This window comes from Gallus gallus, chromosome 10 (assembly GCF_016699485.2).
Source record: "Gallus gallus isolate bGalGal1 chromosome 10, bGalGal1.mat.broiler.GRCg7b, whole genome shotgun sequence".
Classification (NCBI taxonomy): Eukaryota; Metazoa; Chordata; class Aves; order Galliformes; family Phasianidae; genus Gallus; species Gallus gallus.
This window is the reverse complement of record NC_052541.1, coordinates 19,759,003-19,786,418: the sequence shown is the minus strand read 5'-3', so window position 1 is coordinate 19,786,418 and position 27,416 is coordinate 19,759,003. Positions and strand designations below refer to the sequence as shown.

General features: G+C 44.3%; 1 protein-coding gene across 7 annotated transcripts; it reads right to left on the bottom strand.

Annotated features, from left to right (window-relative positions):
• Window positions 1–505: 505 nt before the first annotated feature.
• Window positions 506–27,056, bottom strand: SPG11 (vesicle trafficking associated, spatacsin). Of its 7 annotated transcripts, none has more exons than XM_003641831.6 (40): window positions 26,789–27,056; window positions 26,504–26,688; window positions 25,773–26,000; window positions 25,250–25,448; window positions 25,008–25,145; window positions 23,802–24,268; window positions 23,427–23,572; window positions 22,560–22,692; window positions 22,088–22,243; window positions 21,281–21,459; window positions 20,930–21,106; window positions 20,601–20,672; window positions 20,062–20,189; window positions 19,192–19,370; window positions 18,548–18,755; window positions 17,817–18,020; window positions 16,824–16,930; window positions 15,943–16,088; window positions 15,254–15,415; window positions 14,450–14,516; window positions 13,780–13,945; window positions 12,540–12,745; window positions 11,860–11,968; window positions 11,168–11,327; window positions 10,281–10,526; window positions 9,891–10,091; window positions 9,463–9,570; window positions 8,228–8,390; window positions 7,622–7,836; window positions 6,761–7,502; window positions 5,896–6,038; window positions 5,082–5,280; window positions 4,247–4,384; window positions 3,851–3,984; window positions 3,311–3,418; window positions 2,849–3,017; window positions 2,235–2,323; window positions 1,620–1,775; window positions 1,242–1,393; window positions 506–875 (listed from the first exon to the last, which is right to left on the bottom strand). In XM_003641831.6, exons 1-40 carry the CDS (start codon window positions 26,998–27,000, stop codon window positions 695–697), a joined length of 7,278 nt encoding a protein of 2,425 aa, XP_003641879.3. In that variant the 5' UTR covers window positions 27,001–27,056; the 3' UTR covers window positions 506–694. The 7 variants fall into 7 exon arrangements, with proteins under 7 accessions (XP_003641879.3, XP_004943993.2, XP_004943994.2 ...); XM_004943936.5 differs by having other exon boundaries at window positions 1,620–1,757; XM_004943937.5 differs by having other exon boundaries at window positions 5,923–6,038.
• Window positions 27,057–27,416: the final 360 nt, after the last annotated feature.

Below are 27,416 nucleotides of genomic sequence, written 5' to 3'. Positions count from 1 at the left end.
TGGTCTGGGGACAGCGCTGAGCCTGAGCCGTCCCACTGCCATCCCTCACCTGCAGTGGCAGCCCTGAGCACAGCTGGCTGAGCTGAACACTGCTGACTCCCAGCTCCAGGTAAGGCCTCGTCCCCATGGCTGTCCTGCCTGAGTGTGGGAAGGAATTCCTAACTGTGGGTGGAGCACAAATATATCATTTGCCACTCTCTTGGAACGTATTAAGCAGGAGGGAGGTGCTGCTGTAAAGACTTAAACTTCATCACTAAGCTGGAAAACAGAAGCAAGTTTTCAGATTGGAATCAAAGATGACAAACAATGGGTTATCTGTAGTGTGTAGGAGCCAACTAACTCTGCTTATTCTATTCTCAGTGTACAGGATGCATTACTACATTTTACTGTTGGTTTAGGTGCAGTTCCTATGGTGATCCCTTCTCCCCCCCCAGCTCTTACTGCTCTGCGGATCCCTGAGGTCCACTGCCAGTTGCACCAGTCCATATTTGCCATCAGTCGGGTATTTGTAAAGGGTGGGATTTATTGTACAGAACACCTTCAGGTTAAGGCAGCATCACCATTTTAAATATTTACAACCAGCACCCTTTTCCTGGAGTTCCCGTTACATAGCAGCGTATCACTGCAAGCATTAGGAAATGTGGAAGAGCCCATACTAACCATGTGCTGGTGTGTGGCTCAGGGCAGCTGTGTCCTAGCTGGATAACATATCATTAAGGCAGCATCCAGTCTGCGCGTCCTTCAGGAGCATATTGACCACATCATAGAACTTGTTATCATATGCCAGCCTGTAGTACGTGGAGATGTCCTCGCAGTAAGCGAGCAGCTTCTTCAGATTCCTCAGAGCAGCATCGCTGGGTGGGTGCTGCTTACACCTGGAAAGAATTGCACGTGGCATTCAGGTGGGGGCTGCAGACAGTAAGGCTTTCTGTCTTGCTAAACAAAATGTACATGTTGAGCACAGCCTTTTTGAGAAGTACATTTGCTTCTCTTGGCTGCTTATTTTGCTGCGATTCATTTCAAAAAGATGCAGTATGACCAGCATTAGTTAAGGCACCCTATTTACCCTGCTCAATAAACACAGTATTTCCACACTGTGCTTAAGAAACTGAGCATGGATTCCAGGTTCCTCTATACTGTATTTTAACACAGAATAGTCTTTAACAATACTAGGACTTGCATGCTATTCATGTTCTGCCTGTGAACAACAAAGCTCCCACTGTGCTGGCAGAGCAACTTACTTCTTCGCAATCTCCTCAAACATGGCAGGCTTCAGCAGTCTCTGCTGTTTAAATTCTTCTAAGTAGCTGAAGTCTCCCTTAGCGATCACTTGTTGGTACAGAACTTCAGCCCAATCTGGAACAAACTCATACGCCTCGGCCACAACCGCCGCCTGCGGGGAGAAGAGACGCTGGAGGTACGGGGCAGGAAGAGCTGAGCTTTGTGCAGAGACATTCCTGTGCTTAACACAGATGTTGTCTTCTGTTAGCAGCAGGGTGATGGCAGCACACCTGCAGGCCTCGGTGGCCCTGCGGCAGAGCTCACAGGAGCAAAGTTCTGCACCTGATGGTTATAGCTGTCAGCTTCCAAAAAGCAGCAGATGAGAAAGCCCAGCTTACCTGATAGAATCGAGGCAGGGACACGATGCATTCCATGAGGTTCTGCCTGTTCCTGTTAATCAGCATCGTGCTCTGACCGGTGCTCAGAAAATGCAGCTGCAGAGTGATCAGCTTTGTGAGGCGGCGGCAGCGCAGCGCCTGGCGGACACAGGAGTCCTGAGAGACAGAAACGTGCTGAGGGAGGGCACACACTGCTGACACAAACCGAATTCAGAGCCATCAGCACTGGGCCTTGTACAGTAATACACTGTCACCACTGGTAATGTCTTAAATGAAATCTCGCTCACTGCGAGGCTTCTTTTCATGATCTAATCACCCTGGCTTTTAAATGCTCTTCGTATTATTCTCACTTGCCCTCAATGTAAAGCAGTTCTGCTCACGGTCACTCCTCGAGGACTGGGGAACCTCACTGCAGTCCTACAAGTCTGAATGGTGAGCAGCACGCAGTGCTGTGACAGCAGTGGTACTGAGGCTGCTGTGTGCTGCAGAACTGACAAACCCAGAGGTTCGTGTGCTGATGTTTTATGGGGATGGGACTGCACAGCCCCAGAGCAGCTCTTTGTTCCTGCAGCTCAGCTCACTTCCCATGTGCCATGCAGTTCTATGTGGTTTTACCTTAGAGTAACTTTCTGCTGCATCAATGAAGAGGGTCAGAGCTTTCATCAGCAGTTTCTTTAAGTTTGCAACATCCTGAAGGGACTCCTCTGAAATGGGGGAAAAGAATGGAATAATGCATTATTTCCACAGGTGACAAAGTAAGATGAAAAATACTTCTTAGCACCAACCCTGTGTGCACTCCTTTCAGAAAGCAGCAAAAAAAACAAAACAAACAAAAAAACTCATATCTATTGAAAAAAAAAGAAAAGCTCTGGGAAATGGTGGGGCTGTTACAGCTGTGTGGCTGTGAGCCAAAGCTGCTGCAGGAACTGCCAGCACATCCAAGGCACACAGCAGGCACAGATGCAAACATCTTGAAAAAGACCAACCAGAGCAGTGAGATGCACTGCGGGGTGCAGAAGTGGGACCCTCCCTCCAGCCAGGGCAACCTCGGTGGATGTTACAGAACAACACAGGGAACCACAGCTGCATTCACCAGCACGTCTTCCTTCTGAACACAGACACACACACAGCACTGAGGGACCTTCGGTTGATCGCGTGCTGCAGACAGCAGCAGCCTGACGTACTACAGAAGTGCACACACTCTTCTTGGCTTTGCAGCTGCCACTCACCCCATGGCTGAGATTCAATGAGTTTCAGCTGTATGCAAGCAGCAGCCTCGTGATTCTCTCCAATTTCCCGGCACATGCTGAAGCAAAGGGCAATCATGTTGTGCTTCTCACTGTCCCCTGGGCGGCAGCGCTTGATGTAATCCAGCAGAGCTGTCTTCAGTGTCCCACTCTGTCAGATAAAGGATTTCCAAATTGAGATTTAAAGAGCTTATTTTTTACTCACCTCTTTGTACTACAGGCAGATCCGTCCCGATACAATTCTCCAAAATGTGATGATTTCTCTCTTTGGGGTATCCCATAAAACCCAGAATTCATTCATTACTTGGGAAAAAGAACACTTCCTACACTCCAGTAATTGGGATCCCCAGACAATTCCACCGTGCTGTAAATATCCACCTTGTGTAAATATCGGTTTCTGATGTAGACACAGAAAATGTTCCCCCTTCATTTCCCACCGCCTACCGGGTCCAACTTCTTCCTCATGAGCACTTCAAAGTAATGCTTCTCGTGCAGCAGCTCAAAGATGTAGGTCATCTCATTGTATCTGCCGATCCCAGTGAGAAGACGAACCTGTGGAGGCAGCAGTGTAAGTACACAGCTCACAGCACCAGGATGCTGTTCTGTCAGAAAGCAGCAGTGCTGTGGGGGGGAGAAGGCTGTGACGGATGGATGGATGGCACGCAGCAATGCAGTGCATCGCACAGACAGGTGTGAGCCAGGAGGCTTTAGTTTTAAATCAGCCTGCTGCTCTGTTTTTACTGTGATGCGAAAGAGCGTACTTTTACCAAAAACAAACACACAGTGGACCTTTTAGGCCCGACAATACGTTCCCTCTTGCAGTACCAGCACTACATTGAGCAGTGTGAGCTGTGCAGCACAAGCACTGCCACCCACAGGTGAGGGACTCCTCCACTCCACCACAGCCCAACCCTCCAGGCGCTGCTCAGAGCAGTTTCTTGCTGACACACTCGAGGCAACAAACGCAGCAGCAAACACACGTACCATAAGTCCATACTCATCATTAGGTGCCAAATGCTCATCTGTGAGCAGCCGTGCTGCCTGCAGGACTCTGGTGATTCCTTCCATGTGGCAAGTCAGACTAAAGCAATTATGGGCCAGAATCAGCAGTTCTGTAACTGAAGAACACAAGAATTCGGGTATTTCAGCCATCAGCACTCAAAAAAAAACAAACCTGTGCTTTGTTGGCAGAGTAAATTCATGCAATGCTTTAGCAATACACCTACTGTCCATATATTCAGATTTATTACCATCAAATCTGAGATAAATAAAGAGTAAAAGCAGTGCTGACAAAAGCATCTGTTGTGATGTGGTCTTAAGCCAAGTACTGCCATGCTTGGTGATGCACTCGTTAGTTACCATTGCTCGCCATCTACTCACTGCATGACAGTTCTCCACGTGGCACAGAGGAAATTTTCTCCAGCAGCTTCATGCCCACCAGCGTGTGGTCCTGGCACAGCTTTGCGAGCTGCAGGAACGCCTGGCTCTCAGCTGCAGGGTTGGAAACCTGCTTCTGTCCTGCACAGAGACAGCCAGTTACACCCAAAGTGCTGCAGTGATGGAAAAACCAAAACCAATATAACCTCATCTGGCTGAGCTAGGGCTGGGAACTACAGTTCTAAGACACTTCTGATCTTAGTGCTGAGATTTGGGAATCAGGTACTACTACCGTGGAAATTCAATCCTTCTGAACATCTGTATTGCCACTGCAATGACACACATGTATATTTTCACACATCCAGCAAGCTGCTGCTGCTGAAAAAAAGGCATTTTCTAACCCATCCCTTGCAGCAGCTCTGACTCGCACTCCTCCACCAGTCAGTTCAACCCATGAACTCAAAAGAAAACCCTTGTTTTCTGCTGGGTTAGTAAACTGACTCCTCTGAGCGTGGTGCCAAATCATGCAAGCTTACACAAGTGAACAGATATGAGGGGAACAGGAAGAGCACAGGTCTGCAAGGGAGAAGCAGAAAACATGAGGAACAGAGGGAAGCACAGCCTGCATCCCAGACCTCCTCCTGATGGCTCATCCTTTCTCACAGAGCTTTCCTGTTAACACCATCATTATGTAATATTTTTACAGTCTTACAGAGCTGCCCAAACATTACTATGGGAAGCACTCAGTATCCTGAGAGCAAGGATAATTCTTTAGATGCAAAGATACCACATTTTCAAACAAAAAAATGTGAAGAATCAAGACTGAGTGCTGCTGTACCTTTTCCTTCTGAAGAGGCCAGTAACTCCTGCACGACCTCTTTGGCCACCAGCTCTGCCACAGTTTCGGGCTGCAGGCCCTGCGTGGTGATGAACGCCTGAGCCCTCCTGCAGCGCTCTGCCTGCTGGGATGACAGAATTGCTCGAAGCACTTTCTCAGGGTCAAGGGCTGACATCTCACTGTAGGAGCAGTTCAGTTCCTAGGAAATGTACATGCATTTTAAGAAGGTGCACAACAAAAAATCCCATCGCAGAACATACACTGACTTGCAGTATCTCAGCTTAATTGGCCAGTGCAAGAGGAAAGTGCTGCAGGAGGAGATAAAACTCAGTTTCAAAACATGTAAACATAACCTTATGTCACTTCACAATGCCTCCATCTGTGTATGTTCAGTGTCAGTGCTCTCTCCAGATCAGGGTGGCATGCAAGAACTTATCTGAGGTTAATGCAGAGCTGTTACTAACAGACAGAGATGCCTTCCTGAACCAAATAAAGCCCTTAACCCTGAAAACAGCCACCACAAGGGCCTAACTCAAACTTCCAGATGAGCAACATATGCTTGAAAGATTATTAAAAATGCACATCAAAAGAGACTCAGGCTGAGATCTGGCTTACTGGAGTTAGGTAGGGGCCTGGGGAGTTGAGGAGCATCTGGCCACATTTCCACACGAGGGCTGGTAGTACTGCTCTCTGCAACTTGTTTCTGGCACCTAAAGAGTACTTTAATCACTCCTTAATCAGCTCTGCACAAACTTCCATAGCACGGCATGATACAAACCACCCGTTTCTTTAGAAAACATTACCAGAGCAGTACCTTAGAAAGTTCATACAGACACAGAACCTGTCTGCAGTAGTTTCTCCCATGGACACATTCATCTGTGAGGGCCTTCAGACTGACGACAATCTGATCATCCGGCGATGGATCTGCAATGTGTGTCCAGTCCTCTAAGCTCGATGCTGGAAACAACACCACTATGAATTCCTGCCTCCCAGGACAGGAAACAGCAAGCCTCACACCTGCAGCAAGACTTCAGTTTTCAAAGGCTGAGAAAGTATGCTGCAGACTTGAAGTCTTGACGCCAGTGATTTATTATTATTATTGTTGTTAGGCTATACACAATATGGAGGAACACAAATGATTAACAGTATCTCAGATGTAAAATTCCTAAGCAGACGAGAGCAAGGAAATGGGTTCAGCAGTGCTTCCGATGGCTTAGGCTTCATTTATCCTGTCCTATCCTTATTAAGCCTTATCTATCTTAGTACTGGAAAGCTTTCTGGTTCGTACTTCATGAATATGCACACGGTATTTTATTCAGAAGTGCTGTTAGCCTCATGGCTAAGGAACACTGAAACCATTACAGTGCACAAAGAATTCAGATAAATGCACCCACTGAAGTAGTTCGTGCATCAGCTCCACAAATGTACTCAAGGCCTACTGAAGCCTTTGTTCCAAAGCAGGAACACAGACTGTGCTCAGGGATGCTTTACCTGAACTGAATTGTGAACTAGAAAAAACAAATGGTCGAGACTGAGACACATCAAACCTGTGTGCACTACAGGACTTAGGAACCAAATAAATGACCCGCAGAAACTTCGGGGGAAAGAGAGTAACTAAGAAGAGTCCTTTAGAAGGACAGCCTCGTTACTGGACAGGTGGCTGAATTAGTGTTACTTACTGCTCGGGACTCTGCTCTGCTGCGATGCACTGCTGTCCTGTGTCTTCTCTATTGCTACAAGAGCCTGAATATCTGCGTGCAGTCTGTCCAGGTCAGCCTCCCCTGCGGCCAGGGCTCTGCAGTGCAACACCAGTGAAACGTCTCTGCTGTAGAAATGGAAATAGCGACAAACGCGGCTGGCCTCGTGCACGCTTCCTTCATCGAGAAGGCATCCGACCAGAAACCTGAGCGACTCCTCCTCCTCCGCAGCCAAGGTCTGCTGACACCCCCTCAATTCAAGACCCTCCACATTTAAGTAGTTTGGTGTGTTCAGAGCAGGCAGCTTTGAAAAAGAAAACTCCTTGGCCAAGTTATCAAAAGTAAAATCCCCATTCGCTGCAGCACAGGAGGAGCGTCCCGACTTGCCTGGCCCCTCATCTGTGGATAACATTTGTTGTGTGATGCGACAAATCCAGATCTGTTTCTCTATTTCCTCCAATTTGTCCAATGCCACCGAGACATCCTTGGCGAGCCAATGGCCAGCCAGGGTAAGCAGCAGATGTCTCTCCGAAATGCTGTTTATCTTCTCACGAACTGGGGATTCAGACACCACATTGCCCTGATTCAAAAAGAAATCCGATGCAGCTTTGCTGGAGATGGAATTTTTCACGAAGCTGTCGTTACACTTTTTCCAGAACTTAATTCTTATCTGATCTCGATCCCACTCTCCTGTGTCTCTTAACAGACGTATATCCCTCAGAATCTGCAAAATTCACACAGATTTTACAAAGCTTCCAAAACAAACAAACATGAAGATATATTCTCAGTGCTGCCAATAGCAGACACACCAGGAGGTGACCCCACGGCTGCCCCGTGCCGTACCTCTTGGGTAACCACGCTGTCTGCAGGCAGTTCAGCCAGCTCTGCCACCTCCCGAGCCAGAGAGAACATTCCTTTCTCCTGGAGCTGCTCCAGAATCGATGTGCACTCCTTCTGAAACGTTTCTGGGGTGTACCTGGTCAGCATGGAGCGATTAATGGGCACGGAGGAATCCCTCAGGGTCTCACTGAGCGCACACAGTTTCTTCACATAAGGGCCTGTTTCAAAGGAGCATAAGCAATTACAGCAGCTGGCTTTAAACTGCTGCTAATGCCAGCATGCAGCCTGCCAGAGGAGCACAGATTTTACGCTCCAAAGATTACATTTTTAGTCCCATGTATTCTAAACCCAGAACTGAAATACTTCTGTAGATAACGTGTGCTCCTCACCAACACACACCCATGCTCACCCACATTCCCAGCCAAACTTGCACACAATTTTCATCACTGCAATTCACCATAAGAACCAGTTCTGGTTACATCAGTTCCCTCACAAGAATGAAATAGCACAAATACACTTCAAGTAATCACATTCAGTCACTCCAGAAACACTGTATGTGGTCTGCAGATCAAAGCTGTAATATCACCTAACAGAAGCAGCTGTATTTACCATCAAGGAGAAGGTTGTCTGTTGCAGCAAACAGCTGTAAGAGCTTTCCCAATTCGTATTCTGTCCTACACTGCTGCATCATCAGTTCAAGAAGAAACAAGGCCTGTGACTCCAACCATTGCACAGGGACTCCTGAAGCTGCCGCTCCATCGGTGGTCTTCAGCTGTGCATACAAAAAGGTCTGATGAGATTGGGGGTTATTTTTGGTGAGTATATTCTGCACGCTGCTGAGAATCACATTGGTTATCAGAGGTGAGCCTCATCAAACTCCTTCAGGAAACAACCTCGTGCCACCCCCAAGTGGGGATGCTCCATCACCATGTGTTTGACTGCCATTTGAAGGCAGTCAGTTCTATTACAGGGCTCCCGATAGCTGAGGAGGAGATAGAACTGCAAGAAGCATGAACAGATAGCTAAAATAAATGGTTAGATCAACAGCTCAGCACACTTCTGTACGCTTTATAAGCATATTCACTATGTGAGTGGTGAGCAGGAAAAGGAAACTGATCAGCATTAGCTTGAATTGCAGGAAGGAAAACAATGAAGCATTATGGCATGCAGTGCTGATTACAAAGACATTCATGGGACTAGAAATTCACAACAGAAAGGAAAGCACTGAAGTTATTTGTAAGCAAATCTTTATGTGACAAACAAGGAACACAGAATGAAACCACTTTGATCCTCTTAGAACTGACTGCTAAGTCAATGTTCTAAATGGACTTCAGAACAGCAATTCAGATCACTGAGTTACTGCCAAAGAGGCATCTGTACAATTGCTAACAACTGCCAGAACCAAAGCAATGTCACTGATGCTTTCAGAAACCCTGGGGCATATTTAAGAACAGCTCTCTCTTAAGTCCCTGTAAGTCACTGCTTTATCAGCACAGCAGAGAATACCATACATCTACTGACCACGCATAATTCAATGCACTGACAGTGGTCCTATCTGAGTCAATGTCAGCCCTCAAACAATGAAAGCTACAATGGCGTTTTAGCCTGCTGTACCAACTCAGAACAAGACTTAGAAGAACGCACTGCAGGTTTGGAACAAATTATCAAATACTTTCTTCCATCACCCATCAAAAGAATCTGCTGCAAACCATTCCTTCAAAAAATCAGCTCCTAGTTCATTCTAAGCATCTCTTCCATTACTTCAGTATAAGGCATCAGATAGCTTCCTCATCCTAATAGAGGGGAAATCAACGCAAAGACATTTACAGAAAATGAATCCTTACATTTATGAGGTGTTTCTGAAACTCGTCCAGTTTGGTTTTGGCTTCATAGTACCTTTTACAGTTCATGCACAGATCGTACATCTCCAGTATATGCAGTAAAGGGGAATCCTTTGAGACACAAAAATAGATTACAACTCTTTCCTAAAAGTACTTCAGTAAAGGAAGAATTTACGTTCTTCAGCACCAGAACAATAACATTCTCATTTATTAACACTGCATGCAAGCTTGATATGCGATCTTCAAGTTTGTAATGGTTGGAAGAACGTCCATACAAAGATTTTCTTACTTGGCTGTGTTTTTCAATATATCACATCCAGGCTATCTAGACCACAAAGAGCAAGACAGAGGGGAATCTACAGGCACTCTTCCCTCCGAGAAGATCTGAGATGCACTCAAGCACTGATGCTCACTCAGTGATGTGACCTTACCTTTAAGAAGAGCTGGAATCCCCTTATAAGTGTTTGACATTTTTGCTTTCTTAAAAGCACTTTCCAGATAAGCGACAGGTCATGAAGATCCCACTTGTGATTTTCTACTGAGCTCTGAATATGTTTTGTCGCTTCAGATCTGGTAACATCATCCACACTGGTAATTATCCAGACACAGAGACAGTGAATAATGTCAGCATCCTGTCAAATAAAAACGATGGGTCTGTAATGACCAGACAAAAAATGCACACAACAATCATCACAAAAGCTGAGAAACACATCGATGAGTGCAACCTACATATCTACTGAGTACAGGAACTGCACAATAAAAGCATCTCAACTGCTCATTATTTATTGCTCTAGAAGATAAATAACTCGAGCAGTACTCACAGGGGAACACGCTGCTAAAACACTCAGAATGGGAGCGTGTTCTCTCAGTCCTTCAGCCAAAAGGTGACACGAAGCATTGGGGCTCTCCTGACACCGGAACAGGATTTGGAAGAGACTGTCTGCACATCTGCTCCCAGTGCTGCCCTCAGGAGCCCCCGCAGCAGCGTGCAGAAACGGTGACTTCTCCAGTGCCAACATCAGGTGATGCTGTATAATGGGAGCGAAGCCTTCAAGGACAGATGAGACCTAGGAGAACAATGACAGCAGCATGCAGAGCAAGGCCTATGGAGGACGAGGGGGAAGGCTGACTGAGGCACTAAATGTGCACAGAAGATGAAGACCTTTCACATTTGATTTTTAGAACGCTTCTGGAGAGCCGAGAAGGAAACATGTTTGCAGATATGAATTATTCCACTGAAATACTGAAACTCCCCCTTTTATGTGGAGCTACAGTGACTCCCAGAGAACCCATGTTTCTCATCTCTCTTGTACTGTCACCACTGTACAACGACATACAACCCCAGTGATTGTCAGTTGTGGAGTTATGCATTTTTCTTCTCGAGAAAGCAATAGAAGGATTCAAGTTAAAAACAAAGAGGGCTGCTGAAGTGTCTCATAAGCTGGAATTTTCCAGTGAGCTTCTTCCCACTATCTTTACTGAACTGCATTTAATTTTTACCTACTGGCAGTATTTTAATTCTAAATTACACCTAAAACCAAAAGAAGTTGGTTCCCATATGTTCAATAGAAGTTACACTCCATCTCTTCAATGGAAAAAGAACAGTACTAAAATTCTTCTCTCTTTTCCTTTTTTTTTTTGGAGAACATTACAATGAGCATTCATGAAGATATCTGTCTTCATTTAAAACCATACACAGACAGCTCACCTCATCTGGCTTGTAGCTGTACAGCTGGGCTTGGATGATGAACTGCAGCCAGTCATTGGATTTAGCACACTCCTTTAGGTATGAGGTGCTCAGTTTCATGGCATGGAGTTTGCAGAACTGCATCACCAAAGACCACTGCTGTCTGGAGTCACTGGATGTCCTGCATGGAATTTAAAATAAAAATAAAAAAGGAAAAACCACATAGGAACAAACCTTCAAGATTCTGCTGTAATGAACTGATGTTCCTAGCAGATGTTACTAGAGTATAAGCTCACTGCACGGCCCAAGATCCAGTGCCTGCAAATGGCAACACTAGCACATCCCACTGACCTCAGCACAGCTACATCACCTCTGTGGGAGCTCCCACACTACCACAGTCTGTCCACATTCCCTGCCACGGAGCCTCTGTCTTGGCAACAGAAGCTTTGAGAATAATCCCAGTGTTCCCTCCCAGGTGTGCTCTGTGGAGCATTACATCCAATGTGCTGACAGAACTCTGTTATTCTTGCCAGTACACCTCTACTGCCTCTGCTACTTGAACTTGGAATTGTATGCTGAATTCAAATACTGCTGTTCAGTGTACCACAACAAAACACACCCAGATCTCCTTAACAGTGTCTGAATATACTAATGACAAAATTCAGCTCTCAATTTCAATCTGCCATCATAATCCTTTAAGTCATTTTCCTTGCCTCTTTATTCCTTGATGCTCAATTGAATCCCAAAAGGCTTCTTCTAAGGATTTAAGAACTTCTTCTGTTGCTGCTTTTTCACCATCAGCCAACCTCATTAGCTGTTCAACTGTTCACAGAGAATACATTATTACTGCTGAGATCAGAGCAATAGTATCAGGATTAACAAAAAGCACAAATCCTATGAATGCAAACACTTCAATAACAGCCAGCAGTTAGGACAGAAGACAGCTGCAGATGTGTAGTCAGTAATCCAACTTTCCAAAGTTATTCCTGGGATAAATTTGATTTCTTTATGGCTCTGAACATCTGATTCCACTGTGGCTGCAAGACAGCTTTCCAAGTACAAAAGAGAAAACCTTTGTTTAGTTCTCTAGTTGTTATTATGCTAGGTGGGACCTCACTGAGGTGTTTAATGGAGCCTCAGGCAGCTGTTTGATAGCATCTGTCAGATACTCCTGCCATTCTGCCTGCACGTCAATTACAGCCCTCCTACCTCGTTTGGAATCGGTAGGAAGCAGGAGCACATGAACAGCAAGAGTTTAACTCTTCAAAGTTAAACTCCTCAAACTCTCATTGCGTTCCTGAGAGGGTAAGCACCATCTTCCAGCTGATCACTGCTTCTCTTTCCCATGAATACAAAGCATGCTAGGCTAAAGAGAGCGAAAAAACATACGTACCCAGAGATTCCCTTATTTGATTGTGCTGAGTTTCTTCATTTCTGGTTTTGTAAATGAATATCATGTTTGCAACCTTAATATCAACTCTCAGTTTGAGGCTGCTGAGCCCAAGCAGCTCCAGAAAGCACACACAGGCAGCTGCTACTGAAGGCGTATTGAAGAAAGAAAGGCCTAGAAGATAGGCTTCATTTCCTGCTTGCTGAATCCTGAAACAAAAAGAGCACCATTCAATAAGCATGATTTTTAATTAATTTTCAATCACAGACCTAACACGGTTTGCTAAATGCATGGACTTTATCAGCACGAGAAATGTTTATAAACCAAGTTTTGCATTTAGAAAAAAAACAAGGTCTGAGAATAAAGTCCCACATATGACAGGTGGTCAAAAAATGAGCAGAGTTTACAATTTAATAAACTTTTTTTAAATAAGTAAAGCCAGTGCAATTTATATTAAATTTAATTTAAAACGTCTGTCAGCAGTGTTTAACTGCAAAATGTCCCTTTGTAGAGATTGCAACCGAAGCACTGCAGCCTAAAGAACCTGACAGATTTGCAAAGATAACCAGAGGCTCCAGCAGCAGCTGGCTCACTGAACGTCTGAGCATTTCCATCAGAGCAACTGAAACTATCAGGTATGCTTGAGTCTTACACTGACTTTCTGCAGCATTCAGTACCTCAGCCCACACAGAGGTTTGATTTCCTTTCTGCCCAAACCTCAGCTGCCCACACAAGAGATACTGATTTGTACAGGAACGACGACAAGAAACATACAGTGACTAATACACAAACAAGACATTTTAGAAACAAGTGGCAATTTCTCCTGATGCCACTCCTACAGGAATTCTGAATCTACTTAACATATTTATGGAGTATGTGAAATCTGACTGTGCTCTTTTGAATACGTGACTCTGAATCTTCAGAAAGAAATGTTAACTCCTCCCAGTGTATTATTTTTCTTGTTCAACTGCAGAAATGTCATCTTGAGGAAATCTCAATACAAGGGGACATCTTTTTTCTATAAAGTGCCCACAGACTTATTCAGATGACTCACAACAAAGCTCACCATCCCACAGATAACCATTTTACCCAATGTTGCACTGGACAGATTTCCAGCACACCTGTAGCTTTAAGTGATACAATGCACACCAGCTGGCTGCTGCTGGGGAGGACTGACATTATTCCTTGTACTCGATGGTAACTTCTGCAGAACTACCACACTACCATTTCTGAGATAACTTACAACTGTTTGGGGCTTTTGCTCTTGACCAACTGCTGGACCAAAAATGTACCAAAGGCAAACGAGGGGCGTCCATGGCGCAGGTAGTACAAAAAGTCCAGTCGTTCCATTACAGCATATTTGTTCACCAGTTCAGGGGATGAGAAATGAGGAAGGTCACTTGATGCATCTAGAAAGAACATCATTGCTTTTATGAGCTGGTCAACAGTTGAATTAGACACAGAAAACGGCTTTCAACAACGAAACACACAATGACAGTCCCACACCTCAAACTCCTGCTCTAATCCAAACTTCAGCATACCCAAATCCCACTGAAATTCCAATTCTTATCATAACGTCAGAACTCCAGCAGTGACATTTTCTAACAGCTGTGACAGATCACTTTTTCAGAGGCTCTCAACTTGTTTTTAAAACAAAATACTGCTTATCTATTTCATAATACATTCAGGAAAAAAAAATACGTCTATGAAGAGCTTAGTGGAGAAAAGGAAACCCAGCCAGACATCATTTCACTTCAAGACAAGGATTCAGTGAAACACGTCGTTTTGTTGTAAAAGGAATGGTCTTTACATTAAGTTTTTCTGCCCAATCATTCCACAGGAAGCTGATCCTATAATCTGATCTTAAAAAAAAAAAAAAAAAAAAAGCCATAAAACCCACAAAACTAACTTACCTGATACAGCAAGGGTATTTGTCGACTGCCAGCCAAATAACTTACTGGGATCAAATGGCACTAATGACTAAAAGATGAGACACAGGGTATATTAAAACAGTTCAACACTTTCTCATCTGTTCAGACTAGAGAATATTTCAGGGACCCACAGTAGCAGATACTCAGCAATTGCCTGTGCTGCTGTCAAGCAACAGCAAATCCTGTGTAATTCTCTCTCAGAGAGACACATTTATCCACTCTGTAGATGAGGAGGCAAACAAGTGCATGGAATGCTTTAAGGAAATAAGGAAATACACATTAAGTATTTTGCCGTAGTGTGATCTCAGCAAAGCTACCATTTTCCCAACAAAAAAATCTTTTGTGGCACTTCTTCCCGCTTGCAGTTTAGTTCATATCATAGATGTGAAACAAAAGGTATTTGCCCAGAATTACAGCACGACACTCTATGAGACACTTAGCTGTAATTCTTAATTTCTGTAATACTAAACAGCCTATCTACTGAATGCAGCAAGAAAAGTACTCTGACATTCCAGAACTGCCACAGCACCTCTTCTGAATACAAACATTGCAGATGTTCACAAAAAAGAGGGTAAAAATGAGCCATTCAGTATGTCCAACACCACATTAAAAGGTTCTGAAACGAAGCTATGAACGTCAGCTCCACATGATTAAGGATTTAAAAAAAACCAAACAATCCAAAAAAGCCAGCAACACACAGCCCCTGCCCTTCAGGCTCAAAGTGAAAACTTATCTTAGTTGACTTTTGTTTTACCAAACAGCTCTAGCAAGAATCATTCTGCATACCTGAACAAGATGATAAAGGGAAATGTCAGGTGGCAAAATTCCATGGGAGGTGCACGGGGGAAAAAGAGCAGCTCTGAGTTTGGGGTAAGGACTCAATGCCATTTTTAAGAGCTGAGGATCAACTTTCTTTAGTGGTTTCTCTGTATCTTCATTCTGAAGAACCTGCATTGAATGGAAGGGGAATTATTTAATTAGAAAGAAGAAATTGTATTAAGATTATAGTAAAACAACCTTTGAATGCACCAAACCATCTAAGTCATGGGAATTTGACATTTGGTAACAACACAGAAAGCTGCACTTTCTTCCTGGAAGAATTTTACAGGTTGTATTAGGAACACAGTGCTGTAGGTTTTCTGCAGTGTAGCACAGCTCTCTGTATTAAGAAGATGTCACAACATTTGAACCATCCTTCTCTCTGAAAAGTTCCACTCACTTGTGATACATCTTCTGACCTCTGTAGCACAATACCATTGCTTAACACTACACAGCCAGTAAGCTTTAGTTTCTAACATGCCCTGATCCTGAATTTGGGCAACAAAGTGAGACAAGCAACACCAAAAACAGGTTTTTATATGGCAAGAGCCACAATGGTGTTACTGTGCTTATTTTTACCAGTTCTTCCCTTTAAGTTTCCAGCATGCTGCCAGAACTCCTCCCAAAATGTACCAACAATCTGCTGCACACAGTACCTGATCAATGCCTCCAGGTGCATACATGGTGGTAGCAAGTGCTAACAGTGTACGTCCCTCCAGCAGCATGCTACTCACGCTGGCTTGATTACTAGGAATCAAGATCTGAGCATTTGCTAGACTCGCCTGAAAAATCATCTTTGGATCTAGAAAGAAAAAGAGAGATGTAATATAATGTTAAAACAATTATTAAATTGTGCATTATAACTATTCTAGAAGCATGAAAAAGGGTAACAGTGACTTTTTCACAACTTACTTGTGAGTATAAGACCTAATTTTCACTAAACCATCCCTGATTTTATACTTCAATTTTACCTGCACACATTTATCTGGATGGAGTCACACACCTTTGCATTCTGTTACTTCAATTCCTTATCTTATTTTTCTGAAAAAAACTCAAGTGCTTCCCCTGAGCACTATTTTTATAGTTTGTTAACATGTACCTCTACAAGAGAAGTAAAACGAGTTAAGGACACAAACTCTACTGACTTTCAATGACAGTAAGTAAGAAAATCTTGGCCCAGGAAAGCATATGACCCAAAGGACAGAGAAACCACAATACCTCACATGAAGCTTTTATTTTAATGGTATATGTGTTTTCTTACCTATTCTCCTCCTGCTCAAACTTCTAGGAATGCAAGCAAATTAGATGCAATGATGATCACATACAGACCAATTCTGACAGATCTCTAGACCCCTAGGTGCATTTCAAATAGGACTTATAATCCACATTTCAGAGATGTGGACCTGATGCACATGTAAATGATTTGCTGTGGCCAAGAACAGCCTGCAGCAGAGCAGAGAATTAAACCCAGCTGTCCCAAACACCTGCCTATCAGCCTCACTCTCAGAGCAGCTGCTGAGTGAGGCCAGGCTCCTACCTCGTGGGTTACTGGCAACCCCCCGGCACTGCACGAGGAATTCAAACCAGGGATGTGCTTCATGCAGTTCCTTGTCATCCAAAATAGGGCAGTTGGAAGGAGTTAAACTGGAAATAACAACAGTAGCAGTACAGTGAACGTATGGTATTTGTAAGTGTCCTCTGCCCCAACATAAAACTGCCTAAGAATTAAGAACAGCTGATTTGGTGTCGGAGTGATTTGTGCCATCTGTTATCACAACAGCCACATCGCACCACCCCTGCTGACAAGATGCATGACTGGAGCTGAGAGGACTTCTCTGGCAGTTCCCTTCCTTAAGATTCCATGTAACTGCTTCTGCCAATCAAAACAGCAGCTTCCAGAACTGACAACCCCAAACACTTTCCAAAGGGACCTGATTCACAAACACCATTCTCCACAGTCTGAGTGTTTGATGTGATCCACACGGATTACACAAACTGAAAAAAAGGCTTTTTAGCTTTCCACCACTCCTCTTTCGTAATAATAATGCTGTTAGGTAAGAGCTGCAGCTTAGAAATTCCAATCACAAAGTATTCATATATAGGAATGTGTTTGCAGTTCCAGCAGTCAGTATTTCTTTCTCTTTTGAATCCCAACTAGTACTAAATAAGACAGAAACCATTTCCTTATTTCTCAAAGTAAAAAGAACAAACTTGTACCTGCGCTCAGGTGACAGTCACTAACAAGTTGTTCTGACTCATTTAAGACTGCACTGCTTCTATTATTACACTGATTCTGATGACAATTGTTTCATTAGCTGACTGACAGACAAATAATCGTGACATTACAACCTGAATAAGGCTTCACAATGCAGCATGAAACCCAACACATTGCCTCACACTTTTATATTCAAATGATGCTGCTGTGACACAGCAAATAGCAAGAGCCTGGTAAAACTTACAGCCAACTATTACAGCTGTCTTTCATTACTTATATCTGCACGTAACTCAATGAATGAAAGCACATTCATACCTGTAGTAATCTAGGTATGTGTATAACATATACTGCAAATTGTGTTCTAAGCAGTGAAGGATAAAACGAGCATGGAAGTCCAAACCACTTGCAGCACTGTACTTTGGAACAGGGTGAGGATTTTGCAGTACTCCTCCGAGGGAAACCAATCTTTGGAGCAGAAGTTCAAAGTCTTCCAATTCAGAAAGGACAAAAATCCCATTTCTTTAAACATAAATGAAAAAAAAAAAAGAAAAGAAACATGCACTGATTAGACAGCTGTGCCCTTAACAAGCTTGGAGGGTGTTTCCAAAATTATAAACCCGAACCTCCCTTCTAAGGACTTACTTCATTAATGAAGCAAAGATAACATGCCAAAATACTGCTGAGAGTGCTTTCACAATATTTTAGTTACTGTAGCTCATTGCAAAGAATAAGGAGTGGCATGGGATGTTTAGAATTTTCTCCCCTGCAGTAAAATAGACAGCAGGAGTGCAACCAGTCTGTAAGACCCAAAGCCTGGCAGAGCACTTCTGCTCTCCCATGTTTCTTACTGCTCTCAGAGCACTGACAGTGCCAGAACAAGACTAAAAACAAACGTACCAATGGATGTGTGCTGTTTTAAACGATGGTACCAAACACAATACAAAAATGAACATGCAGCAAAGATCTGATTAACAGGTACTTCTCTAACTGTCTGACTTTGGCTTCAGAAAGACAGAAAGCTAGTGGAACACATTAAAGGCACTCACCTGGCCAGCTTGTTCAATATTTCATTTCTCATGTAGCCACTACACAACGTGTGTTGGTCAATAATGCTTGCAGCCAGGGGTGGCCATTTACTTTGTCCACATAAGCTGTGGTTGGGCTCAAATTCTTCAATCCATGAACTGATATTAAGCCAATCATGCTGGGCTGTCAGGTACATCCAAAGAGCCTCAGGGTTACATGTGGCAAGTCCTGAGTTTAAAAAACAAAAAACAAAGCAATTAAGCCAACAAAATCAAAGACTGTTGATCAAAATACTGACATTTCTTCATGTGTATGCATTTTTCATGAACAGGTATCTCTTTTTGCAAACGCAATGCTGAGATAACTATGTTACAGTATAATAAGCTTTTGCAGACCATAGCAAAGTACAGCACTTACAGCAACTGGCCATCAATTAGTTCAGCTAGTTCCAAACTCCAAACAGAGCTCCCTGTTGTAACACAACAACACAGATCCTAACAGAAGTGAATACAACATTATCATTGTAAAAATGAAGAGGCCTGCTGTGGTCTCACTAAAGTTTGGTTGTACCACTGCCACAACCACACAATTGCATTCACTCCATGAAAGGCAGTCAGATTTGTAACTCACAACCTCTCTTAAATCTCAGTTCTGGAATACTTGCCTTGGCCTTGTTTTCTGGGGAGAAGAATCATATCCTGAAGGAGCTCATCCCAGCACTGAGCCCAGTTCAGCATCACCCTGACCTCCCTGCTGGGCACCCGGCGTCCATCATGATCCATCAATGACTCCAGAGTGGCCAAATGTTTGGAAGAGTCTTGTTCCTGTCTCCAGTTCCTTACACTGCAATGAAGTTTGGCATTAGGGCATCTTCTAGTACGCCCTTATAAAAGAGCATACAATCTGACAAATGGGAGATGATGAAAGGATCAGAAACAATCAGAGATTTTGCTAGATGATTTTTGAAGACAGCAGGACTTACACAGCTAAAAGTCTGAGGAGTGACAGGCAAAGAATTTACTCATTTTCCAAAACTGGCACAGCAAATAATGAGTACTCGAACATTTTACAATTATTTAATTCTAAGATGTTTTTTTCCTAGGCTGTTTTGTTTGTCATATTATGGATAACATATCAAAAATATAGCAAACATTCCATCCAAACATCCATCAACATATGTTTTGCTTGATTAATAACTCCAATAATATCCTTATTAAACACTGCTTCATTTATGGTGTTAGCATGAACAGAAGACCTCCCCTGCACTGGCAGCAGTGCCACGACTTGGCTGGGAAAGAACAGGACAGCAGCTGTTAAACTGATGTAAAAATAATCAGTCCCCCCCGATCCTTACTACTAACTCATGTTGACCAGTGTGAGATTAATTAAATTACAGATGACCATATTTATTAGTACATTAAATCGTATGGAATGCAGAAGACAGAAGATATATATGTATATTATACATACACACACACACGTATAATCCTATTAAGAATATTAATTAATAATTAAAACTGATAACCCACGTTACCTGGAAAGAGATTGCATCTCTTTATTTTCTTGGAAGGACTCCGAGTACAAGCTTTCAACCTGATGCACAAAGTCTATCATTTTCTTCTCTTTTTCAGAAAAATAATTTTCTTCTTGTAAAACTTTGACCTTTAATTCAAATTAAAGTATTACCTCCAATTATAATTTTTCTCTACTTATTATATATCTACGGTGTAACTGATCCTGCAAGTGTAGGGAGTAAACCAGCTGTAGGAAAAAGCCCTGATTGCACTGAGATAAATGGAGCTCATACTGTGTGCAAACAGATGAGAAGTGAACCAATATCAGAACAAAGAAATTACATTTTAACCGATTTTTACTTTAGCTGTAAGTGCAACAGACCACAGGCATGTCAAAGACATGTTTCAGTAACCACTCTGCAAGGCTGCAGGGACAAAACCAGTTCCCATTCTGAAAGTGTGCTCAGCAGTACAATGCTTTGTCTCAGCATCAACACATCTCAGTCTTTAGAGCTGAGAACATCAGCCAGACCCCCACAGAATCCCTTCCTACACTTACCAGCAAATCTCGTACGTGTTTATCAGCCGTGTAGAAACATATCTTATGCAACTGCTGCTTCACATCAAAACCCTAAAAAAACCAGAAGATACTCATTGTACGCAAGCTGTACAAACACAGATGGACACTCTGCTCCTTCAGCATTCTGAATGCCAGTGATCAAAGCAGTTCTTTTAAACACATTTATTTTAACTGCATGAAATGCACGTGGCAGAATCACTGCCTCCACGTGACAGGTAAGCTCCTCCTCATACTTCCAGGGTTCATTTATTTCGTTAGTCACAAAGAAGAGTTTAAAATGATCAGCACGCTTACTGAACCCCTCTCACCATGTTCTTCAGAAGTGCTGAGGCCTCTCTGGTATTGCCCTTCAGAAGATGGCCATAGACCAGATCCAAACCTGTCCGAATGAGTTCCTGAAGGCTCTGAGCAGGATGCCGGTGCATTCGGAAGAAGATCTGGGCCTCTGGCATTTTGTTGCTTAAGATGGCTTCAGCAATGACTTCCTAAAAGGGAAAAATAACATCTGGAACAAACTGATCCCACTCATCTTCAGTGTTACCATCTTTGTGATTCCTATGTTGCCTTTTTTCCCCTAACACTTTGAGGACCTTCCCATATTAGTCATTTCCTTGAATGTTTTTAATAAGAATAGTCAGAACTTAACTATTTGCTTTTACCTCAGGTGTCAGTTTTTCCCACATCTGGCTTTCCTCTATTGCAGGCAGGTCTTCATCAGAATCACTCCCTACATTTGTGGTATTTACTTGTGATCGAGGATAGTTTTTCATAAACGTCCTAAGTTCAATGATGTAATCAGTTAAAATCTCTGCAGCCTTCTGCAGGTATCTATCAGGTTCTACCAAGAACAGACAAAACAGAATTGAACAGAAATCAACAATACAGGATTCTTAGTGCTTATGGATGCTGAACACACTCTCCCAGCTTCAATAGACAAAACACACTTGTTCTTGCTCCTGTACCAGCCCTGGTGTTTATACCAGGATATGTGACTACGCTGCCACAAGGTAAAACAAACCGAGGCTTTCCAGACAGAAACATCACCTGGTAGGCTATTTCTTCAGCTGTAGTGGTTTCTTAAACAAGTCCATTCTACAGCCAGGGGAAGATTAGTGCCAGCATAACTCATGTGGCAGACATGAGAAAAGAATGAGCAGCCGAGGGCTAAAGCCAACCTACTTAACTGCACTGCCATCCAAAATCACCTTACAGCCTGGTTCTGTCTCTCCTTCACATGCTGATCCAGCTGGCAGCATCCTGTCAGTGACAGCTACTGCATTCACACTAATTTCTCACATTTCCCCTTAAATAACACCTTTCATTCACTTAACACTAGTGCAAGCTTTTTTGTTTTTTTGTACTGTTAGTTATAAGCAAATGTAGGTTTTAATCCAAAACCTGACCTGCTCTCACCTAAACAGTGACAAATTACATTACTACGTATGGGCCAAAATGAGTAACCTCACCCTCTGTGTGGACAAAAATTTCTTCAAGCTGCTTGCTAAGGAAAGTCAGCGTGAGGTTCAGCAGCTGCTCTGAGAAGTGTTTGCTCTGTGGCTCCATGTCGTTCTCTCTGATTGCTGAGCAAAGCAAGTTTAAAGCTGGTCTCAGCTCTTGCAAATCTGCAAAAATTACACAGACAGTTACATCTGCATTCTTCTACATGGCTGATCACATAAAATGTACACTAGAATAAAGGTATGCTGCTGAATTATTTTGAAGTTTGTCGAACAATATATCTAAGTGCTTTGCTTTCACACCGAAATGCTTGGAACGCACCCCAAAAAAGCCACATGTTATCCATCTCTCTCATTTATGAGAATTAGAGAAGCTGCAACATCACATCACCCAAACGTACAAGGCAAGGGCAGTACGATGTGCTTTTACAGACACACAACCAGCAACTGAAAGGCAATTCAGTCAAAGCACTTCACTTACTTTTCAGAAAAGAGCAGGACGCACCATCTGCAGACTGCTGGGCTTCGGAGCGCAGCGCAGAGAGATTGAAAAGACTTTCTTTGCTTTTTAAAAATAAGTCCACTGTGTCTAGCTGACGATTTTCCAAGCCAGCCTAAGTAGACAGACAGCACCACTGTTATGCATGTATTTTAAAAGCATATGGTACATTTATTAGTAGTATTTTTTTCACTTCATATTCAGTGCCAAAGTCTGCATGCAGAAAAATAAAGAAGAAATTTAAACTACACGTGCAATAACTGAAATAACAAGGTGGCATGGTGAGTACCCGCCATGCCCTTTTAATTGGTTTTGCAGGAACCCTGATCCTCTATGTTAAGAGATAAAATGTTAATTAAGCAATTTATTAAAGTTTAATTGGGGATATAAAGAAGTACTGTGAGAATTAGGACTTTAAATAAGCTTACAGCAGCTGAAAATTGCTGCCAACCTCCCCCCTTCCTGGTTCCCTGTCTGTCACACCCTTCAAACAGAACTAAAGAACCCCACCACGTCTTCACCTGAGCTCCCTGCCTGCAAACACGACTGAACACACACTGACAGAGCACTGTCACAGGGTGCACAGACTGCTGCAGTCCCAGACCTCTGGATCAGTTGTGTTTTAAACAAGGATCTCTGTCACTTATAAAGGTAGCATTAGAGCACTGGAAAACTGGAGACATGAGGAGAGCTGGTGTGTGGGCCAGGGTTCAGTTATGAGAGGTTCTGAACACTGCTTAGTCGTGGTCAGTTTTTTAGTCTAGAAATAACACTAACACTGCTGCATTTCATTCTTTACTTTAAGGTAGTGCTTTCCTTATCTGTAGGACACGGATCAGACCTGTTTACCTCCAATGCATGTACTGGAATCGAACACCGTCCCCATCCATTGAGGTGACATACAGAATCTACGACTCCAGCGCTGCCATAGATCATCAGTCTATTCAAAAACTCCTCTTGAGTTAAACCGAAAAGAATTAAGGAGAGGCCACACTCTGAATAAAAGAATCAAATCATAATTAAAAACGTATAAACAAATTGCTACATAGCAAGATTTGTATCTACCGCCTGTCTTCCAAAATAACAACATAAAGCTGTAGAGTCTGCACTTGGATCACAGCTCAGCAAGAACACAAAGTCAGCCAGCAGGGAAGGAGAATGCTACAGACAAAACAATGCTCCTCTTGGAAGAGGACACCAGAACAATCACACACAAAAAGTCACCTGTCAGCAGCAGGCATAATGGCACCTCCTCATTACAATCCACATAAACGCTGTTTTTGCCAAACTGGTAATGTGCTACATCTTGGGACTCGAAATCCCAGAGAGCAAGTGTCAAAGCCTTGTCATCTGTTAGGATCACAAACAGTGCTTTGGCTCCAGTCACAGATTTACACTCCAGTTTCACCACTTCTTGTGATAACTGTACGGGGAGGATTTGTTTCCACTGCTGCCCCATATCACTGAGCTTTGTGCCAGCACTCTGCGATGGGTTGGAAAGGACAGGTGGAAAAGCCTTTGGAGCAATGGCCAGTGCCTTCTCAGAGGTTTCATAGATCAAGGGATCGTGATCTTCAAGGTGGGTAAAATACTGATACCAAGGTAAGTTCATATCACATAGCAAATGTGGGGAACGTGATCTTCTTTTCCTTATTGTGCTGCACAGGGAGGATAAGTGTGCCTTCCATGACCTGGGACGAAGAAAGCAATTATCAATAATATAAGGTATTATGGCAGGTACCATGCAGACCAATCAACTTTTAACATTTCCTCAGCCAAACAATAAGCATTTTGGTGTACAGGTTAGATCCACCACTTTGCATGTTAGCCGTACCATGTCCTATTCACTCCTACCCCAAGCTGCACAACCACAGCTGCACAGGTTGGCAACAGCCACAAAGCTGAGAATCTTTACTGGAAAACTGCTCTTTGTATCACAGAACATACCCCCATTAATTAAAAAAAAACATCAGTAGAAGGAAATGAATTCACAGAATCATAATATAATCTTCTGTACATCGAGACATAATTAACATATTTCATTAATGTTAATTATTCCACTACTGAGGGTCAAAAGAGAGTTAAATTTTTTATATGAACACAAAATATTCTGAAGTCCTCATGTACTCTCTTGTATTAAGCAGAACACAAACAGAAAGGTACTCAGAATACAGACATCTGTCAGTGCTGGTTCAAACCTAACACAACACTACAAGCAGTAGTCACTGTTGGAAGCTGCTCAGTGACATATGTGAAGTCATCCTGGTCCATTTCCTAACCGCACCCTAACAGCCACAACAGACTGAAAGCACAATGAGCTCCCACAAAGCAGATATGCCACGACAACAGATGAAAAAAGCCAGCAGTTCACTGATCAGTGTTCCATAGGAGGCAAAATGCGAGCATTTCAGGGTTCTTTTCATTACCCACCTGTCTGTGCGGAAAGGCGAGGACAGCAGCTCCATACTGTAGTCAGAACTAGCAAGGTCATCCTCATCAACTCCCTCAGGTGGCTTCAGTGAAAGGCTTTCAGAATCTCTTCTACAAATCAGATGTCCAGGGAACTGTCTGAAAGGAAATGTATCTACATTTTACCTCCCAGACAGACGATTTGAACTTCTAATATTAGTCGCACTTAAAACCTTCATTTGGTAATTCTGCTGCAAACATACCTGAAGTACACGTTTAGATCCACAGAACAGGCATTGCTGGAAGAACTGATGATCACAGCAACGCTGAGATCATATGACACTTTGAGTGCAGTGAGCGGTGATGTGATGGTGGGACTCCTGTCCCCATCCTGCACACCCCCCTGGCAGAGTGACACGTTGATGTGTGCTAGATTTGCACCATCAGAAGAATCAAATACGTCTTTAAAAGGTGTCAAAGAAAATGCCAAGCTTCGGGTTGCCCAACAAACAAGAAATGAGGCAGCAGAAGAAGACGGTGAATTTGTGTTAACTTTGTGGCCCAAGTCAATCTTTGCAAAGCAAAACAATTAGTACTGCTTGTTTCACAACAGCTTTCTAAGCCCAGTTGGGATCAGAAGCGAACAGTGCTATAGGTGCTGTACAAACATAACTCGTGCCATCTCAAAAGAGTTCATTTATACTTAGAAGTCTTATCTGACAAAAAAGAAAACCCTGTCCTACCAGACCGCTTACACCGAGACCTCGTGGCTACTGCAAAGGATACAGATCCAGCCAGAACTATCCAAGAAAAACAGAATCCCCCTGCAGAAGTTTATATCTGTTACTCTTTCCAACACTGGTGGAGGCAAATCAAGGGTAAAGCAGTCACACGTCTCCAATGATGAATGCTCTCCAGGAAAGGTGAGATGCATAACAATAAAGCTGTTGAGCAGAAGCGTGCATTTGTTGTCTTTAAAAGACAGTATCCTCAGAGACAAAATTGAAGACAGACCTGTAAATGTAAAGGTACCTTATGATTACACCAATCTGGCGCTTCTGTTTGTAAAGGCATCTCAAGAAAATCACAGCTCAAATACATCGCCCCAACTACTGCATTCACTGAAGCCGTTACTGGGAATGCGTCCAACACCAAAGCCGCAGGGCCTGCAGGTTAAACACGCCATGGGTTTTGCAGGATTAGTGCAGAGCCCCAGCTGTAGGTTTGCTGCCCATCTGTTCTAATGCCCAAAGGAACACCTGCGATGGCAGTGCTGCTATCACCTCTGCCCCTGTGTCACACAGACACCTCCCCTGCACAGGGAAATCCCATCCAGCAGCACCGTATCCGAACACAGAAGCACCCCATCCCCTTCCAGGTCCATCAACACTGCTGCTATCAGTTCACTCACAGTGACACCAGTTGCCCCCCTTGGCGCTGTGCCTGGCCTTGTTTTACCACACGGAGCAGAACGACACCCACAGCGAGAGGATACGGACACACACGGAAATACTCACTGACGCTGTTGGCCTCCAGGAGCTTTTTCAGCACACCCTCCCTGCAGCTGTGCAGGGGATCCGGGCCGCATTTTCCGTCTTCTCTGGTGAATTCATAGACAAACAGGTCGTGACTTTCACTGAGAGCCAGTATTTTTGTCCTCTTTGCTTGCGGATCATACTCTGCTGTTCTCTCCCACACGAAGCTGAAGACGTAACCATCGGTACGTTTAGCCGGGATGGCGGCCCGGCGCTTCACCACAGCACGGCGGCGCCGCGCGCCCCCCTCGCGCTCCCGGCACTTACTCAGCCCACGCTCCCGGCAGGACGCCGCTCCGCGCCCGGCCGCCTCCGCCCGGCCCCAGGGACTCCAGGTAGATCCCGTCACGGAGCAGCAGGCTGCCCAGCGCGTCCTGCTCCGCGCTCAGCCGGACCCGCGCCGCGTCCCGCACGGAGTCCCGCGCCTGACCCGGGCGGGCCGCCAGCAGCACGCGCAGCTCCCGCCTCGCCCCCGCCATCCCCCTCAGCGGCGGCGACCCGCGCCCCGCGCCGCCATCTTGGAGGGGCTGCCCTCACTTCCGGTCTGCTGACAGCGCCGCACGGCTCCGCGCTGGGACTACAACTCCCGGCATGCAGCGCTGCACAGCGCCGCGCCTCCCGCCGTAGTGTCGGCAAGGGCCGGGGGTGCGCCGCGCCGTATGCGGGGGAGAAACCGAGAGCGGCGGTTGCTCCTTAGGCTCGCCGTTAGTCACAGCGGCTGGGCGGTCTGAAAGGGCGCGCGCAGCTGTACAGCCGCGGGAGCGCGAGCCCAAGCACGAGACCGGCACGAGAGCGGACGGCGGCGCTCCCCGGGGCCGCCCCCAACGGGCGGCAGCCGCACCCCGCGGGCGGACCGACCCCGCAGCGCCCCGCCCCGGGAGCGCCTTCCCTCCGG